The sequence below is a fragment of the Protomyctophum bolini genome, assembly GCF_963924005.1.
Source record: "Protomyctophum bolini genome assembly, chromosome: 19".
Taxonomy (NCBI): domain Eukaryota; kingdom Metazoa; phylum Chordata; class Actinopteri; order Myctophiformes; family Myctophidae; genus Protomyctophum; species Protomyctophum bolini.
Window position 1 is genome coordinate 11,373,476 of NC_137880.1, and position 18,480 is coordinate 11,391,955.

At 44.7% G+C, this 18,480-nt stretch overlaps 1 protein-coding gene across 1 annotated transcript in view; it reads left to right on the forward strand.

Annotated features, from left to right (window-relative positions):
- Positions 1-18,480, forward strand: part of wasf1 (WASP family member 1) — an 89,904-nt gene that overhangs the window by 23,279 nt on the left and 48,145 nt on the right. The window contains 1 exon segment of the mRNA XM_080791125.1: positions 17,648-17,803. Within this exon segment, the coding sequence (XP_080647251.1) occupies positions 17,671-17,803 (133 nt within the window). The 5' untranslated portion in view covers positions 17,648-17,670.

The following is an 18,480-nucleotide window of genomic DNA, read 5'->3' on the forward strand; positions in this document are numbered from 1 at the left end:
TTATGGTTATTTTTCAAGTTACTTAACGGTACAACCTCCTACAGACCTACATGGTAACAAAAGGAGAAAAAGCAGTAACGGACCATTTAGACCACGATAATAATTATTTTTGGCTAACAAAACTGTCCTTCAACAGAAGTATAAATTAAGGGAGAGAACTGCAAATCACGGAACGTGCATTCACTGTATCACGATACCGATATCTCTGAAAAGGCATATCATGGAGATATTGTATCGTCTCGACAATACTTATCAGCATATCGCCCCCCCCCCTACGCTCAGTTGATTGCATCTTCTAGACTTGCCTTGGGCAACCTCTCAGTAACACATTGTATAATGCCAGATATATGTGCAAAAACATCTTGAGACATAGAATGCAACCAAACCATTTCATGTGGGGCAACAACGCAAGTGGTTCTATCTGTGTCCCTCGTGTTCTGTGAAGTTTTCGAATATAGCTCAGCTAGTTAGCATATAGCCGGGCCCCAACCTGACAGCAGCACAGTTATGCAGGTGTTATTTTTAGCCTGACACTGTGTGTGTGTGTGTGTGTGTGTGTGTGTGTGTGTGTGTGTGTGTGTGTGTGTGTGTGTGTGTGTGTGTGTGTGTGTGTGTGTGTGTGTGTGTGTGTGTGTGTGTGTGTGTGTGTGTGTGTGTGTGTGTGTGTGTGTGTGTGTGTGTGTGTGTGTGTGTGTGTGTGTATGTGTGTGTGTATGTGTGTGTGTGTGTGTGTGTGTGTGTGTGTGCACTGTTGACTGAGGGCCCGCGAGGTGTCATCTCACTTGCTGAAGGGGCACCGGCTGGCGCAGAATTTTAATTGGCAGCCAGTCAGACACACTGGCACATGCCAGGGTATGTTCTGCCAGCATGATCTGCATTGATGGGTGGGTGGCGCCGTGTTCTAGATGCTTCCGACCGGGAATTGGCATACGTACACTTGCATAGTGTTTGTGTACGACGTGTGTGTTTGGTGTCCCAACTCCATCATCTGGATTAGGATGTCATAGGTGTTCTAGTGATATCCGTTTGCTTTTCAATGATAACTCCTGCCAATGTGACAATTGTGACATGCTACTGTCAGACAGGGAATTGCAGCATTTTTTAAAGGTAAATGGAAGGTAAAAGAAAAGAAAATGTAATTTGTCTGGAAAATACATTTGTGTTGAAAAAAATCGTATTGTGAATGTGAACCCAGTGGCCAGTATTGTGATTTGAATCGTATCGTGAGTTGATTTACAATTGTAAATTGATTGAATCGATACATGCCATGTATGTGTGTGTGTGTGTGTGTGTGTGTGTGTGTGTGTGTCTGTGTGTGCGTGCGCATGCATGCGTTGCACACACATGCGTGTGTTGCTGTGTCATACAGTACTCGTGCACTGTGGGGCTTCTTGCGGTACGGTATACTCTTCCGTGCTGCCAGAAGCGCCAGCTCTCCTCCTCCTCCTCCTCCTGTCAACTTTGACAGTCTGTCCCCACCAGCAGCAGCAGCAAAGCATCATGGGTCGTCTGCCTGTAGCCCGAGTGGGGGCAGGGAGGGAGTAGGGGGTGAGTAGTTGAGCAGGGAATCAGGTGTGGTGTTTGATAAGGCACATCCTCAAGGGAGGTGAGATCCTCTCCTCTGTTTTATCTTTGCCGCTCGGCACATGTGGTGTCTCGCTCGAATTTCCCAAGGACTGAAGCCTGTTTTTTTTTCATACTGGTCTGGTGCGCTGGTGTTGCACACCGAAAATAGAAGCCACTCACGACATGTCACATTGTGACATGTTGTGACATGTTGCTTGTAGATTGGCTATTTTCAGTGTATGACACAACAAAGCATAAAAAAACATCCTTTAGAAGAGTGACTCAGCCATGGTTGTGCTGGAAGGCAGCAAATTCAGCATTGTATATGGCGCCTGACCCAAACGAACACACAGGAGCCATGTGGAACGAGACTTCTACATTCTACATCTACAATATACTTAGGCCTATATAGAAATCACATCTGTGTGAAGTGAGGGGCGCTCTACTTCATCATACACCATCTCATTCCGGCCAATCAGAATTTGCGTCCTCACTTTTGCCATCAATGTTTGTGTTTACACAAACACTCTAAACTAGCCATATAGGTGGTAGCAAAACAAAGTGCTTACACAAACCCTCAAAGCTGGACATAAGAGGGGCTTGCGCCCCTCCACAACAATACAAACAAAATCTAGTAATTAGCCGTTTGGAATCATAACATGTAATGGAAAAATGACATTCACAACTAAGTTATAAAGACGGCACCTAATGACGTTTTTTTTCCCCCACTTGACTCCCCAGAGAGACAAAGAAAAGAGAGAAAGAAAACCCTTTATATTACACTAAGCCAAAAGAAACAACGCTCCCCCTTGATGCGCTTAGTCCCACAATGCCACAAAGATATTTTTTTCTTCATTTTCTTCTCCACTTGAGTAGCTGTATATCGCTGATCTAAACCAGCTGCTGGGACTGTTTTCACCAGTTTGATCTCTGCTCCCTCTGCCATTGGCTGCCGGCATTCCGCCGCCCACCCCGATTGGTCACGTCTGTGTCTTTATGTTGGCTGCTGTTTATAGCTCGGGTTAGAAAAAGAGAAAAAACTAAAAAAAACGATGCATCAATCTCAGCTTTGGTGAGTAATGCATGTTTGTGGGCGGAAGGCTCTTTAGCGCGTGCGTGTGTGTGTAGACGCACTTTGTCATGATCTCCTTAGGATCAGACTTTGATGATACTTGTTTTCGCAGGAGGCCTATTTGTGTTGATGTCTATTGAATCAGTATTGCTGTGATGTCTTGTCTTGTGAACCGCTGAATCTCCCGTCGTCTTGCACAATAAATTCACCCTTGGGTATTACTAAAGAAACTTTGACTTGACCTGATGCGAAGGATCATTACGGAATACAGATGGAGTGTCGTGATTGTTGTACCTTTTCTGTTTTGTACGGGTCTATGGAGTTAACATTACTCTAATAGAGTAGAATATGTCTTCCCTGTGTATTTTTGGTTTCTTCCTGAAAGCTTGAAAGCCTTCGAGTCAAAAGGCCCAATCGAAATACACCACTTCAGTGACATCATTACCCTAACCCCTACCCTATTATCATGCTGTGGGCGTTGGGGCTTAAGTTCAGGTGGGTGGTGCTACGGTGAAAACAAGCGATACTTAATGAACTGGTGAAGTGTGGCCACATGAAAACAGCATTTTAACACTTTCTGTACACTTTTTACTTTTAAAATCATAGTACTTGATCCATCTTTAAGATGTAAACATCTTCCACATTTGACAGGTGTATACTCAACCAAAAAATATGATTTGCGTGCAGGCAAGAGGTTCCTGGAGGGCTGGGACGGTGCTTTGTTCTGCTGTAGTGTGTGGAGCTACTATTTATATACACCCATGTGCCCTTGACGAAACTACTACGGCAAATCTTAGTCTGTGTCCCCCTGTGTGTGTGTGAGGGTGTGACTGACTCCTGGTGGTCCGGTGAGAAAAATGGGCCTGACTAACTGTAGCCTGGCGTGCATTTTAAATCACTCGAGAGAACCCCCGTTCCAGAGCGCCCGCAGGGCCATTTCCATCCAATTCCACACACCAAGGAACCCACTAGGCCCTCAGTAGAGAATGTTCTGCTGCTCACTGCCTCTACACCGTAGAATCCCACTGTTCATTTAACGGCATTTGGAGTGTACAGTTGGAACCATCTGACACACTCTTCGGGGCTAAATGGACACTAAGCATTTTACAGTGCACTAACCATCTGCTCTCCCATGCAGCTTTAGTGAACCAACAGTACGACAAGGGATGTCATTATTGAAGGAAGAGGTGACTTTTTATTTCCTTTCTTTTTTCCCCCCCGTTCCTTCCTGATTACATTCCTGCAACGAGCAGCCTTGCCGTTGCCTCGCAGAGCTAATTGAGCTCAGCTCCCTGCGCGTAGTTAATGTGTGTGTGTGTGTGTGTGTGTCTGCGTGGGTCTGTGTGACTGTGCGTGCGGGAGTGAGTGTGTGTGGGGTCATAGGTCATGCCGTATTAAGGGCCGCCGTGCTCACCGCATAAAGGGGCCCTTGACCCGCTCCACACTGAGAGGCCCCCGGCGGCAGCTATTGAGCCACTAACCTCTCCATTAGGATTCATTAAGAGACATATTGTCCCGCCTCACCGGCGGGGGTCTCCCCCCCCGCGGTCTGGAGGCACGCACGGTCCTTCCCCCTGCTTTGTGTCCCTCACAATAGGCCGAGCCGCCCTTTTGATCTCGGCGTTAACACTTCCTGCTCCTGCCTCCTCCACCCCGCTCTCTTTTTGACCGCGTTCGTTCGCCAGGCGTCGTCTCTCCGTGTTCTTCATGCGCGTCACTCTTGTCCAAAGAGCCAGTTCATTCATTCTGCGTGTTTCTTCCCTCTGGCACCCACCCCACCCATCCACTCAACCCCCTTCCCCCTCCATCTCTCCTGGGATATTGTAAAGTGGCCAATGGCATCGTCCCACTGCAGCCGTTACCATGGCGATAGGTGACAGCAGGAAGCCCCACCCAAGATTAATGGTCCATAGACGGAGGGGCTGTGGTGGTGTGCAGGATGGGAAGAGGAGAGAGAGAGACTGTGGTGGTGTGCAGGGTGGGAAGAGGAGAGAGAGAGAGAGGCTGTGGTGGTGTGCAGGGTGGGAAGAGGAGAGAGAGAGACTGTGGTGGTGTGCAGGATGGGAAGAGGAGAGAGAGAGACTGTGGTGGTGTGCAGGGTGGGAAGAGGAGAGAGAGAGACTGTGGTGGTGTGCAGGATGGGAAGAGGAGAGAGAGAGAGACTGTGTTGGTGTGCAGGATGGGAAGAGGAGAGAGAGAGAGACTGTGGTGGTGTGCAGGATGGGAAGAGGAGAGAGAGAGAGACTGTGGTGGTGTGCAGGATGGGAAGAGGAGAGAGAGAGAGACTGTGGTGGTGTGCAGGATGGGAAGAGGAGAGAGAGAGAGAGAGAGGCTGTGGTGGTGTGCAGGGTGGGAAGAGGAGAGAGAGAGAGAGAGAGGCTGTGGTGGTGTGCAAGATGGGAAGAGGAGAGAGAGAGAGAGACTGTGGTGGTGTGCAGGATGGGAAGAGGAGAGAGAGAGAGAGGCTGTGGTGGTGTGCAGGATGGGAAGAGGAGAGAGAGAGACTGTGGTGGTGTGCAGGGTGGGAAGAGGAGAGAGAGAGACTGTGGTGGTGTGCAGGATGGGAAGAGGAGAGAGAGAGAGACTGTGGTGGTGTGCAGGATGGGAAGAGGAGAGAGAGGAGCTAGCCTCTGTGTACACTGAGTAAATGAGACAGTGGACTTGCACTGATTGGTAATAGCTAATAATAACGCCTTGCTCATCAACGCTTGATCGTTCCATCCTGATTATTGATGGCAATGTGTGCCGTGGACGGGAGAGAATATAATCTGCAAAAGCAGGAAAGCCTGCACACTCCAGATTAGATGAAAGTCTTCTGGTGCAGGGCTCAATATTGCAATAGAAGGGAAGAAGTAGTAGCCAGCAGCACACCATGCATGTTCTTTTCACATGGTTTATTTACCTCTCATATGGACAGACAAACGGACACGTTTCGACCTGATAGCCATGTGAAAAAGGCATGTATTGTGTGCTGGCTATTTCTTCACGTCTATGTCATGTACAGGAGCCATTGCATTGCGTGTGGCCTACGGTGGTGGTCAAATCTTTTGGTTTGACCTCGGAGGACATGTGAAGAGACTGAATGAGAAGTCGAGAAAAGTAGCGGATGAGAAAGCGAATCAGCGATTAAGCGATCGAGCAGTTGCGTTTCTCAGTCAGCAGCTTTACATTTAACATAAATATAGTGTTGGAGGAGACACATTTTCCATACGTTAAATATTCCCCTCGCTCCTGGAACAGACATTGTGCAGGGTCTCTGATTGGTCAGAGATGTCTGACCCGGAGCGATCATCTGGAAGCTGTAGACGACGTCTTGTTTGGTTTCATCCCCCGATGAGCCGTTACAGAGCAGGAGTTGGCCGGCTGCACTGTGTGGGTCTGGGAGCGTTGATTGACTATTGGCTGAAAATTAAATGGACTACTAATGCTAAGAAAAAGCTTCATTGTTTGTTTCCCAGTTGGAAAAGCTCTTAAATTATTAGTAGGAACATTGGAAAGAAAAGGGACTATCACCAGAAGTTTTCTGGGGTTTTTATTTAAAAAAATCAGGTTCTTTATTAAAGGAGAATTTCAGACTAGAAGGCTTTCTTACCTTTATTTGTAGTTGGTACGTCCCCACCAAAGAGGTCCAGGTGTTATTTTGTGCAAAAGTGCATTATTGGCTTTTTGTATTTCCCCTACCATAAGCCCTCAATGAGGTTTGGGTTTTTGTGCTAATTCGCTTATTTCCATCGAAATAAGTGGTAAAGTGTGCCGCTTGGGATACTATTTACATTATGAAGAGAATATATACAAAAAATCTATATTTTTGAGTGATGGAATTAAGCGAATTAGCACAACAACCCAATGCCCCATTCAATGCAATGCAATTAAATTAAATTCATTGAGGGTAGGGGAAATAGCCAATAATGCTTTTGCACAAAATAAAACCTGGACCTCTTTGGTGGGGACGTAACAACTACAAATAAAGGTAAGAAAGCCTTCTAGTCTGAAATTATCCTTTAACATTTGCAAATCACATATGGGTCAAATAAAATAAAAAATAGTATTTGACAATTTGACTGACTGACTGAAAATTACAGATCTTGTATTGTTTTTTAACCCCCTGAAAGTTTTATTTGGAAAAACAAAATGTAGCGAATGAAAAACAGGGTATGCATTACTAAGTTGCGGCCCAGTGGTAGCAGATACTAATACTACATAAGGCAAAATTTGCAGATCTACAAGCTTTTTTTGGTGAAAAGATTTGGTGCAGACACGACAAAAAATGTCCAAGTACAGACTCAACTCCAGGTCCAGTTTACTAAATCTAGACTAGGGTTGAAGACGTGGTTAAGCATTTTCTGTCGAGGTGTCCTGAGCAGGGCCAACGACGCTGAATCGATGCAGTGGACCTTGTTGTCAGTGTGTCCAACGAGGCTGAACTTTTGGGCAGATGAAATGATAAACGTGAAGCAAGCAGCATTGCAGTCACGGAGCTGCTGACAAAGAACATGCATGGTCAGCAGCACAACACTTCCCTTGATCAATAAAGTTTGGAACGAAAAACAAAACGGCCTAGTGGTTTCTAAAGCACCCCTGTGTGTAACATTGAAGTATCTCGTCTCATTTAGCGGGACCCCATATTTGTGCATTGCTGTGAAATGCTCCGCTCTGTGAACTTTCCTATCGATCGATTTCTCATTAAAGCCCCTGTTGTTGTCACCGGCACGGACAGATTGTGGGCAGCTTCTTAAGTGTCCTTGCCTATATGCAGTTGACCTTTGTTTAGAGATTGCACCTGAGTACGCTCGGTCGTGTGTGTCGCCATCAACGCCATGGCATTGTCTCGTTATGTGCATTGATGCGCTTGCTCAAAACTGTCTTGTGTGGTTAAGTAAGTGGCCGAGGGAATCAACGGTTCCTGAGGCATGTAGCACACAGTTCAGGAGCCTCTCTATCTCCTGTTTCCTTAGCGTGAGGCAGCCTGATGAACAAGTATACACCCTGTGGACATTATGCTAGTATGTCAAGGACTTACCCCAATTCAACTCTTAAGGCCATGCAAGCAGGGAGGAACTGGCTACCATTTTATGAGGGACTCCAACGTCTGGCTTTTTTGTTGTTGTTGTTTAGAGCACCTTTTACAGAGTAGCAGCCAAGTATATGGACTGTTAATGTTTGTTTACAGCACTAAACAAACGTTAGGTACCGCATTAACAAACAGGTATTTCTTTTACTGCGTACAGTACACATTTTTTGAGGGGTGCTAGCCCTTCCTACTGTATATCCAGCTTTTAGTGTGCGTTTGTTCACAAACTTTGTCCTACACAAAAAATTACATTCCCATTAAATGAATGGAGAACTTTACGTCTTAGTGTCTGAGCAAATACTAGGCAGTCCTAGTATTTTTGTCCAACATTTTGTCCATTGACAATTCTTTTCACCGCATTCGTTTTTCTCCTGCTGGCCTCCACATCCCTTCTGGTTTCTTCCTTCCATCCCTCTGAGAGGTGTTTTGTTTAGCAGAGGCCTGTGTGTGTGTGTGTGTGGGTGTGTTTGTTGTGCTAGTAGTGTCCAGTAGGTTTTGCCAGCTTAAGCTCTCATATCGATCGGGGGATTGTGGCAACAGGGAACACGGCGGTTTCGGCGGGGAGATTTGGGAGAATTAGAGAGGGGCAGATTACGCTGTCGGGCGGTCCCAGGAGGAGGTGGGCGGTTTGTTTTGCTGGGCAAGAGGACGAGAGACAATGGCTCAATGGATGCTTGGTGGAACATCATAGCCTCATATCCCCGACTTAACAACATAGGCCTTTAAGCTGAAGACGGACTGGACTTGGGTGTGGGTTATGTTGAGTTGCACAAAGTGCACTGCAGAGCCTTTTGGGCTACTAGTGCAGTTAGGGCTGGGCGATACGACTTCAACTCAACGTCACACTTGTTGAAAACCGTTGCCTCCATGACGATTAATGAACAATTATTCCAGTAAACATATACTAGTGTAGTGTATTAAAAAAAACCTTGCTTTTCGATTATTCAGTTATAAGTGAAGGGATGGAGCTCGTTAAGGTTTTATTGATAACGATCACCTTATCGAGCAGGCTTATTGAGCCGGGTCCTTATCGAGCCCACTATCGAGCATATGCTATTATTTTGTGGAAAAAACAGAACCTTATTTTTATTGGCCAGTTGTGAGAGTTTGTATGCCAATAAACAGTTATAAGGTGTATACACACACAGAAACAAAATATGCATATGCTTATTATATTTGAATAATCTTCTCTTTATTTTAACCAACCAAGACATCCCTTTGCACTACATTTTACTATAGGCCTTATACAGTACCTTTATAAAAGACAGAGGGAACTGTTCATTTTGTACCGTCACTTTAAAAGTGAAATGTATACATCATCGAACGGCGGTGTCGCGCACCAAAAATAGCCTAATCTACAAGCTCACAACGCGTCTGGTTGCACCGCGTCGTGAGCTTTTAGCTCTGCCTTTTCGGCAACGATAGACTGAGAAGTTGCACATTGAATACGTCACGTATTATGTGAGGTCGGGAGATACAGTATTATAACTCTATGGCAGGGAGATTTGAGTTTCCCAAACGTATTATGAATTGGATTAATAATTTATGGCAACGTCTTACCGTGCTTGCCTTGGGCAGCAAGCCCGATTTTCTGCATGCAGTTTAGTAATTTCAACAAACCGTGACAGTGCAGTGACCATAAATATGAACCCAGCAGAGCTAAAGCTTTTTCATAGAAAGCTGGTGGAATTTGAAAATGTGGTTTCTCATCTCTTGGCATCTCCACCTAAACTGCGTGCTGAACTCCAAGTGGAGATATCAATACAGCAGCAGTGGTTCAAGGAGAGGCCAACATGAGTTAGCCATTTTGTCTCCCACCTGGATTTGGTGCAACGCCTCAATACCGTATTATTCCCAGGACATGCTTCAAGTCCTTTTTTCCCCCAATTTTTATCCCGCAACCCAGTTTATTTTCACCCAATGCCAATTATCTAATGTAATCCTGGGCGCTACACTTCCTCTGCCAACCTGGGGGGGCAGCGGACTGACCTCATGCCTCCTTCTATGCATGAGGAGTCCAAGCTGCTTCTTATCACCTGACAGGGGGGAATTTCCCTGGCCGGACGTAGCGTGTGGAAGGAACACATTATTCAGACCAGTTCCTTTCCCCTCCATCAGGTGCTGGCCAGGGGGAGGTATAGTTTTAGAGACCAGGAATTCTGCATGTTTTTGTGAGGGTACCTACCCTAAGGGACACGGGGAGAACACAGAAAGGCCCTTTCGCCAACCCCACCTTGGGAATGGGCACTGATGACTCGTCCACAGCAGGAATCGAACCCAGAACCTTCTAGCTGTGAGGCGACAGCAATACCGACTGCGCCAAGGGTATCGCCCAATTGTCTCGGTCCCGACGTGCCCTTGAGCAAGGCAGAAAATCAACGCTTGGCCAATCACAGAGACCCACGAGCATTGATACCACATGATCCACGATAGCACATGGCTAATTAACATATATTTAAATTAGGACCATCGTATGCAAATTAGCCATGCGGCATATGCCACATGGAAAGAGGTGCACAATGCATAACATAACATAGCTTACTCGTTTCCATTGCATGTCAGATAAGACAACATTGATGTGAGTGAGATGATACAAACATTACTTACAAACGATGCTTGACTTGAATGAATAACATACATACTACCTTAAAATACAAGTGTGATGGTATACCATAAAAGAACCCCATGTGATATCAGTGATATTTTATTACAAATGCAAAAAAACAAAGCAACAAAAAAAACAGTGCAGTAATATTTTTTATAGTGCAACAATTTTGCATGTAGGCCTATTGAATATATCGTCTCTGTCCGCCAGGCAGAAATAAACCATATGTCCAAACCAAAACTTACTTTTCAGCATGGAATTGTGGACGAAATGTTATCCAATGACAAAATATTCTTTAGTTTGGGGTCTGAGAGGCTAGATCTAATTGAATGGTGGTCCATGGCTCATAATGTCAATTGAACAGTGGGCCTTGATATGAAAAGGGTTGAAAACCACTGATGAGCTATTTCTGCCTGACAGCAACGATATAACATGCCTATAACATTTAACATAATAATACTTACATTTTTAAACCAGGTAGGTTTACTTAAAATAGTTAGAAATAGTGCTTTTTAGCTTGTAAACAGAATATAAAATACAACTTTTGAGGTAGTTTTTACTTTGTGCTTTTTACTTGTAGCATGTAAATAGTAGCTTGTAAATATAATTATTGTGGCCGGTGTCATCGCACCAAGACGCACAACAGCATCCAGCGCAGCCTGCCTTACTCTCTCTGGTGACAGGGGTCGAACCCATGGCCTTCTCTCCTGTTTGGCTTTTGTGGCTGGCCAAGAGTCTACCAGACACGGAGTACCATCCCTCTCCTTTCTGAATGAAGGATCCATTCTGCATGTTTGAAGAAAACAGCGAAGTCAACAACAACAAACAAACCAACAATTAGAATATGCTTGGTATGAACTCTTTAGCATATTCTCCCTTCTTACATTCTACCTCAATATGCTGCATGAATGGAGCCTGTGTAAAAGTCAAGAATCTCTGCCTGCCATTGCATTGAAAGGTGATCAGATCTAGCTATAAAACAAAGAACTGCATTGCATCAAATGGTGGTCTGTGGCTCAAATGCTGACTACATAATGGGCCTTGATACAAAAGGGTTGAAACCCACTGCATTAAACTTTGACTATTATGACTTTGTCTTCTGCTATACTGAGCTACAAATCTAACAAAAATAACTGAAATTGAAATCTGTGTTGTGTCACTCCTCATGCAAATTCAGTCATTAATAGCCTACAATTCATTAGCCTATAGTAGCCTACAAAGCATTACACATTACACATGTACTAGGGTGCACCATTTTCATTTCATCATAACAAGAGACGTACAAATATACAATCATATCATGCGTGGACATGCATTGTACAGGCAGATGAAGGCTGGCTATGTGAGGCTCCTAGAACGTCACATTGTTAACTCCGTTTATTGCACGGAACTTTTGTGCTGAATTAAAACTCCCGAGTTTATAATGTGGCAAACCCACAGATAAAATAAAGGCTAAAAAGTTTAAAAGTGATCGGGTTTGGGAGCTGCTGTCAGACGCTGCTGTCAGACGCCAGCGCATGCGTTAAGCAGCTCAACCCTGAAACACAGCAACCGAGTTATACCATTATAGTCATTTATTAGCCCCACAAGTCAGAACCCAATGGTAGTGAAGTTTCTGACATTTTTTTAAGACTCCATGCGTCGGCACGATAGATCGATCTGACCCAGGGGGTTCCGAGAGGGGATAGTCATTTATACGCTACGGGCTATGCAATGCAATACGGCCGCTATGCAAAAAAAGACACAACGTGTCACATTATACAAAACAATAAGAATATAGAGTTAGTTTATAACTAACAAGCAGATATGTGAGAAACACTCGTCATGTTTTTCCATGTTAAAAGATGAGTCAATAATATAAAAGTAGTAAGAACAAGCTGTGAAGCAGTTCATATCTTACCTGCTGTGTTTCAGGGCTGAGATGCTTAACGACAACACCGTTTTCAAACGTTTTACTTTTATTATTAAAGTGTTTTCAAACGAGTTAGAAACTAACTCATTCTGACTTGATGATCGAAGCAACAAATGTTATTGTTCTATGATGTTATTTCGTTGTCGTGAAGCTGCAGGGTGCTGTCGTGTTGTGGTCACGTGTGATTTGTTTTTATTCAGACATGCCGTTCTGAGATTCTTGCAGCCGGGACCTGCAGTCTTAACCAGGACCGCGATTGGCCGCCCAAAATCGACAAAGAATGTGATTGGCTGACTCTCAGTGCAGGCATTTTTGCTGCCAACGAAAATCCAGGACCGCGATTGGCCGCCCAAGCTCGACAAAGAAGTTACAGCAGGCGCCACTGTGCCCCCCCTTTGGTCTTATTTTCATATTTCTGCAAACATTCTGTGAACATGCCTGTGTATTGTTTATTCTGAGCCAGGTCAAGTCCAGGACCCATATGAGGGTGCCTAGAACCCCGCTAGAAGACTCCGTGAAGTCGATTGGATGAATGGCCGTCTCAATATGACAGACTGACAGAGATTCCTGGCATTCAGATTTACAAAGATGCTTGTACTGCACATTGAGGTTACAGAGTGCAACATTGACTAGAATATGTTGGCTCCATATTGAAGGATGTAAAACGATGCAGCCTGGGCCAACGCTGATTGATAGGTTTGTTGTTGTAGATATTGACTGGTTTATCAAGTCTAGTGCTGTTGCTTAGCTTCGGGCCTTGGCTTGACTTCCAATACCACCATTTGTCTCTCTCCCTTCCTCCCTCTCTATATCTCCTTCTCTATCTTGCACACTATGCCTTGCACTCTTTTTTTTATCTTTCATTAATTCTCTCGGAGGGGAAACGATGAGGTAATTAATAAAAGATTTCTTGCGGGAACCTGGGACCGAGCTCTGTCACAACATGGAACTATCAGCCTCTCACTGTCGTGTGTGTGTGTGTGTGTGTGTGTGTGTGTGTGTGTGTGTGTGTGTGTGTGTGTGTGTGTGTGTGTGTGTGTGTGTGTGTGTGTGTGTGTGTGTGTGTGTGTGTGTGTGTGTGTGTGTGTGTGTGTGTGTGTGTGTGTGTGTGTGTGTGTGTGTGTGTGTGTGTGTGTGTGTGTGTGTGTGTGTTGCAGAATGTATTCTGCCACTTTGGAGCCTGATTGCACATCAGGCGACCACAGCCTGATAAGTCCTGGGGAGTGAAAAGACACACACAGTAAACTGGGTTCAGAGGACAATCTGGACAGCAGCAGATGTTCGCTGTTGTGTCCTGTTCTTTTATTCTGTAGCAGAATCTATATTCTAGTTGTGATTCATTATTCAAAGGACAATAACATAAAACTGCAGGCCTCCATGTAAAACACTTGACATTTCTCCAATTGCGTCTGCGTTTTCCCATCCCACTTATAGATTGTTTGTTTTGGTCCTTTGTATCCTTTTTTCCGTAGAAAAAGCAATTTTTTTTGCTGTCCTCACAGAAATAATGACGACCACAGTCGGTAGTGCTGTCGCCTCACAGCTAGAACGTCTTGGGTTCGATTCCCGCTGGGGACGCTGTGGGCGCTGGGGGCGTGTTCTCTCCTCCACGTCATCAGTGCCCATATACCCGAGGCGGGGTTGGCGAAAGGGCCTTTCTGTGTGGAGTGTGCATGTTCTCCCCGTGTCCCCTAGGGTACGTACCCTCGCATGTTCTCCCCGTGTCCCCTAGGGTACGTACCCTCACATGTTCTCCCCGTGTCCCCTAGGGTACGTACCCTCACATGTTCTCCCTGTGTCCCCTAGTGTAGGTACCCTCACATGTTCTCCCCGTGTCCCCTAGGGTAGGTACCCTAACAAAAAACATGCAGTAATCCTGGTCTCTAAACTACCTCCCCCTGGCCAGCCGGGGCGCCTGATAGAGGGGAAAGAATAACGTTGGAATAACGTGTTCCTTCCACGCGTTACTTCCAGCCCTGTCAGGTGAAGTGGCTTGGACTCCTCACGCATTGAAGGAAGCATGAGGTCATTCCGTTGCTCTTCCCAGGTTGACAGAGGGAGTGTAGCGCCCAGGATTACATTAGATAATTGACACTGGGTGAAAAAATGGGTTACAAAATTGTGGGATAAAATTTAGAATTATAAAAGAAATTGGGGTGTACCTCACAAGGTTCATCGTGATCCTAAGAAAACCATATTGATGATTCAGATAATGGTTATATTAAATAATTTTATACCGGTGAAATAATATTTGCTGATGTTGCAAATTTTGCCATGACAACGATTCCATTCAGTGGCCTACGATTGATACGAGATGATATCTTGTGCCTGGCCAGAGTTTACTATTAAGCGACAAACGCTAACGATTGTTGCCCATTATACGGTATATCAAGACTTATACACCCTGCTAGGACACTGTCATCATCCATGCAGCTTGTGCTTCCATTCGGGACAGTATGTCCATTGAGGCATTTGTTTTAGGCGTTACTATAATTAAAACGTATCGATCTAAAACAATTCCTTACTAATGTGCTGATCAATGTGTGTGTGTGTGTGTGTGTGTGTGTGTGTGTGTGTGTGTGTGTGTGTGTGTGTGTGTGTGTGTGTGTGTGTGTGTGTGTGTGTGTGTGTGTGTGTGTGTGTGTGTGTTCTCTCACTGCATTCAGTATGTGGGTGCATGCATGTCTGTCTGTCTGCACACACCGTCACCTACACACACACAAATGCCTTGATTTGCACACTTCCTAGTGGAAGATTACCTTTGATTTCCTGAAAATGAGTGTGAGTGCATGTGTGTGTTTTTATATGAGTAGATGTGGGTGCATTCGTTTTGAATGAGTGTGTGGGCAAGGATTTGCGGGTTGTGTTTGGGTTTGTGCCGTCAAACATTGCCCGCACACCTCGTATACAAAGCACTTTAACTAAGGCTTAAGACGCACACGTGACTCTTTTCCTTCCCTTTTGTGGTCCTTTCTTAGATGTTGTTTCTGAGATTGATGACTCACCTCCAGAAAAGCCTGCTTTAGCTCTCCTCTCACCGCCATCCAGCCATAGCTGGGTCCTTTCTTAGATGTTGTTTCCATAGCTGGGTCCTTTCCTAGGACCTTTTCTGTCCTACGTTTTCTTTTCTTTATTCACAATCGACAATCACGTCTGTTCCTGTATGACGCCAGCATTGAATAATGTCACGATAGACCTGAGGCCGATTCTAAAAACTCCCTTCTAAATCCTGACACATCTTAGTTTTCTGAAAAAACTGCAAATAATTATGTATTCAAAAATGACAAATGATGTTGCTATATACTTGCTATGTACTGTACATAGCAACAATAACCCAAAAAGGGCTTCCCGCCTTGAAAGGTAAAACCCCCAAAAAGGGGTTCCCGTCCTTAAAAGCATCAGCCTTCCTCTGGTCACGTTTACACGGAGAGTGTGCTTAACATCCGACTCTCTGTTCTTTCCGTGGCTCCGTCGATCAGTCGGCCCATTTCAACACCTGATCTCCTTCTAATTAGGGAGAACATTTTGCAAAGGAGAGTCCCGTTAGTGTTATGACTAACGGATGTGGTCCGTCTCAGCAGGGAGAGAAGCTGTTGGTGCTCTATAATTGTCTGTCTCCTCTCGACACGCTCTTCTACCCCCCCCTCCGCCTCCCCCCGGCGTCTGTTTTGACTTTCATTCTCGTTAGTCAGATTTCTGTCACTTTCTGTTAGCGTTAGCACACGTCTTCAAAAGGCCAACCCCTTGTGAATTTAGGGAAAAAACAATTCTCATCATTGCACGGAGGAACGTACCCCTCTGGTCACTAAACTCCCTCCGCTAATTAAGGATCACGCAGATATCGCTATAACACTGAAGATTCTTTTGCCTGTTTTGTTTTCTCCTAATGTTTCCCTGTCGCTGCCAACCCTGGTAGAGGTAGACAGGCCCATATATCGGTCATCATTTGACCTTCTTCACGTCATCGCTGTCTGTGCGCTGATGGGCGCTGTTGATGTTCTGTTTGTTTTGACCTGCACAGCACTTTGATTGATTGATCGCTGTGTATCGGCACTCGTGCAGGCAATGTCTTTAACCCATTTTGACCTGAGAAGATATTCTACAAATATCTTCTAGATCCTGACAGCTTTCTGAAAAACTGTCAGGGGTTGGTGGATGTTTCCGTCAGTGGTTCTCAAACATTTCCATGTCAAGGACCCCCAAAAATATATGTAATTGGCCACTGACCCCCATCTGAAAATATGTTGTTTCAGGGACACCCGAGAAGCAAAGATTTTAGTTAAAAATAGCAGACCTACAAGCTACGCGCTATGAGCTTTTAGATCTGCTATTTTTCAATAGCTAAAGTATAACATAATGCTTAAAACACCAACAGGGCCGGGTTCCCGCCCCAAAATACGTACGTACTTACGTTAACAGTCTTGCATTTATAGATTGATACATTAACTGTTGCACCCTTTACTGGTGTTGGCTGGGGGCAAAGCATGACCTGATGAAGATCAAATAGATTGAAACGTGTGCAGATTTCTCAATAAAGAAAGTCTTTCTTAGTACCTGTCCTGTGGTGTGCAAATATCAGTACTTTTACATCTACTCCACTATACAGCTCAGAGGTAAATATTGTACTTTTACTCCACTACCACATTTTTAGAATCTGATCTCAGGTCAGAATGAGTTAATCAGACCAGTGTGTGTCCAGTGGAAACCTCGTATGAATCTGATCTCAGGTCAGAATGGGTTAAATGTATTTCTGCAACCGGGATTCCTTGGGACATTTAGTATGTTGTTCTAGCCACCTCTCAGAAATGATGTGTGATGGAAAAAAAGATCTGTTACAATTTCTCTCACGCTCAACGCTAGTTTGCCTGGACTATAATATATTCCAGGCTATTTTCAAATGGCCCAAATCTATTTATTATATAGATTTCGGCCATTTGAAAATAGCCGATCTACAAGCTCACAATGCGCCGCGATGGGAAATGGGACCTTCTGCATTATGAGTACTTTCTACTGGTTTCTACTTTTGATATTTTAAGCACATTTTGATATCAATACTCAAGTAAAATTTGAATTTTAGCTGAGTATTTCTACATGCAGTATTGATACTTTTACTCAAGTAAAGAATGTGAGTACTTTTTTTCCCACCACTGCATACACGCACACACACACACACACACACACACACACGCACACGCACACGCACCCCCACCCCCTCTACTAGTCTGTTGTGATCATTTTGGTGCAATGATAGCAAAGGCAATCAATGTAACGACCCCGGGGGCCATTTCCCCTCTGTCCTCGCTGCCTACAGTCGCTCTTCAGTCTGACCTAATGGCTTTCATACCATGACGGATACAGAAGGCTCAAGGAAGAAAGGCTCGGTGCACTAATAAAGCCTCTCCTCTCCTCTCCTCTCCTCAGGTTATCGGTATCGCTGCAGAAAGATGCCGCTGGTGAAGCGCAGCATTGAGCCCAGGCACCTGTGCCACACGGTGCTGCCCAGAAACATCAAGAATGAGCTGGAGTGCGTGACCAACATCTCTCTGGCCAACGTCATCCGCCAACTCAGCAGCCTCAGTCAGTGCCACGGATACGTGCAAGCACACACACACACACACACACACACACACACACACACACACACACACACACGTATGTGGGTGCACATAAATCCCATGTAAATGGGAAACGGTTAGTGTCGAGGACACACTACGCAAACGGCACTGAATGCCAAAACCTAATGGTGTGTGTTCAGCTCTGCGCGCTTTGCAGGGGGAAATCGATGGCTACTTTCAGTAGGACATTATAACTGCCGCAATAACCGCACCGCACTTCAAAGGCACAGGGACCTACTCTAAAGTGATGAAACTGCTGAAAAGCATGCATTTGAAATACTTTCAAAAAGGTTGAATACACCTTATTATACACAACCCATTTTTCACTCAGGCAATTAGCTCGCCAGGCAAATGTCTGGTAGATGAAACATTAGACCTGCCAAAACAATATAGCCAAAACCTAAAATGTTAAATGTATACAGCATAATGTGTCATGTATGCAATTAATCTGCATAATAGTTAGACATTATGGTGGTGATTGTAAAGTCGGGGGCACATTTTCTATTAAAATACACTTTGGTAGAGGTTTTAGGCTGTGTAGATACCATGCCATGGTTTTACTCCAAATGTTGATGAGATGTCTTCCAATAGTTTTTAGATTTTTTTTTTGTTGATCAAATTGAATTTACGATTTGAATT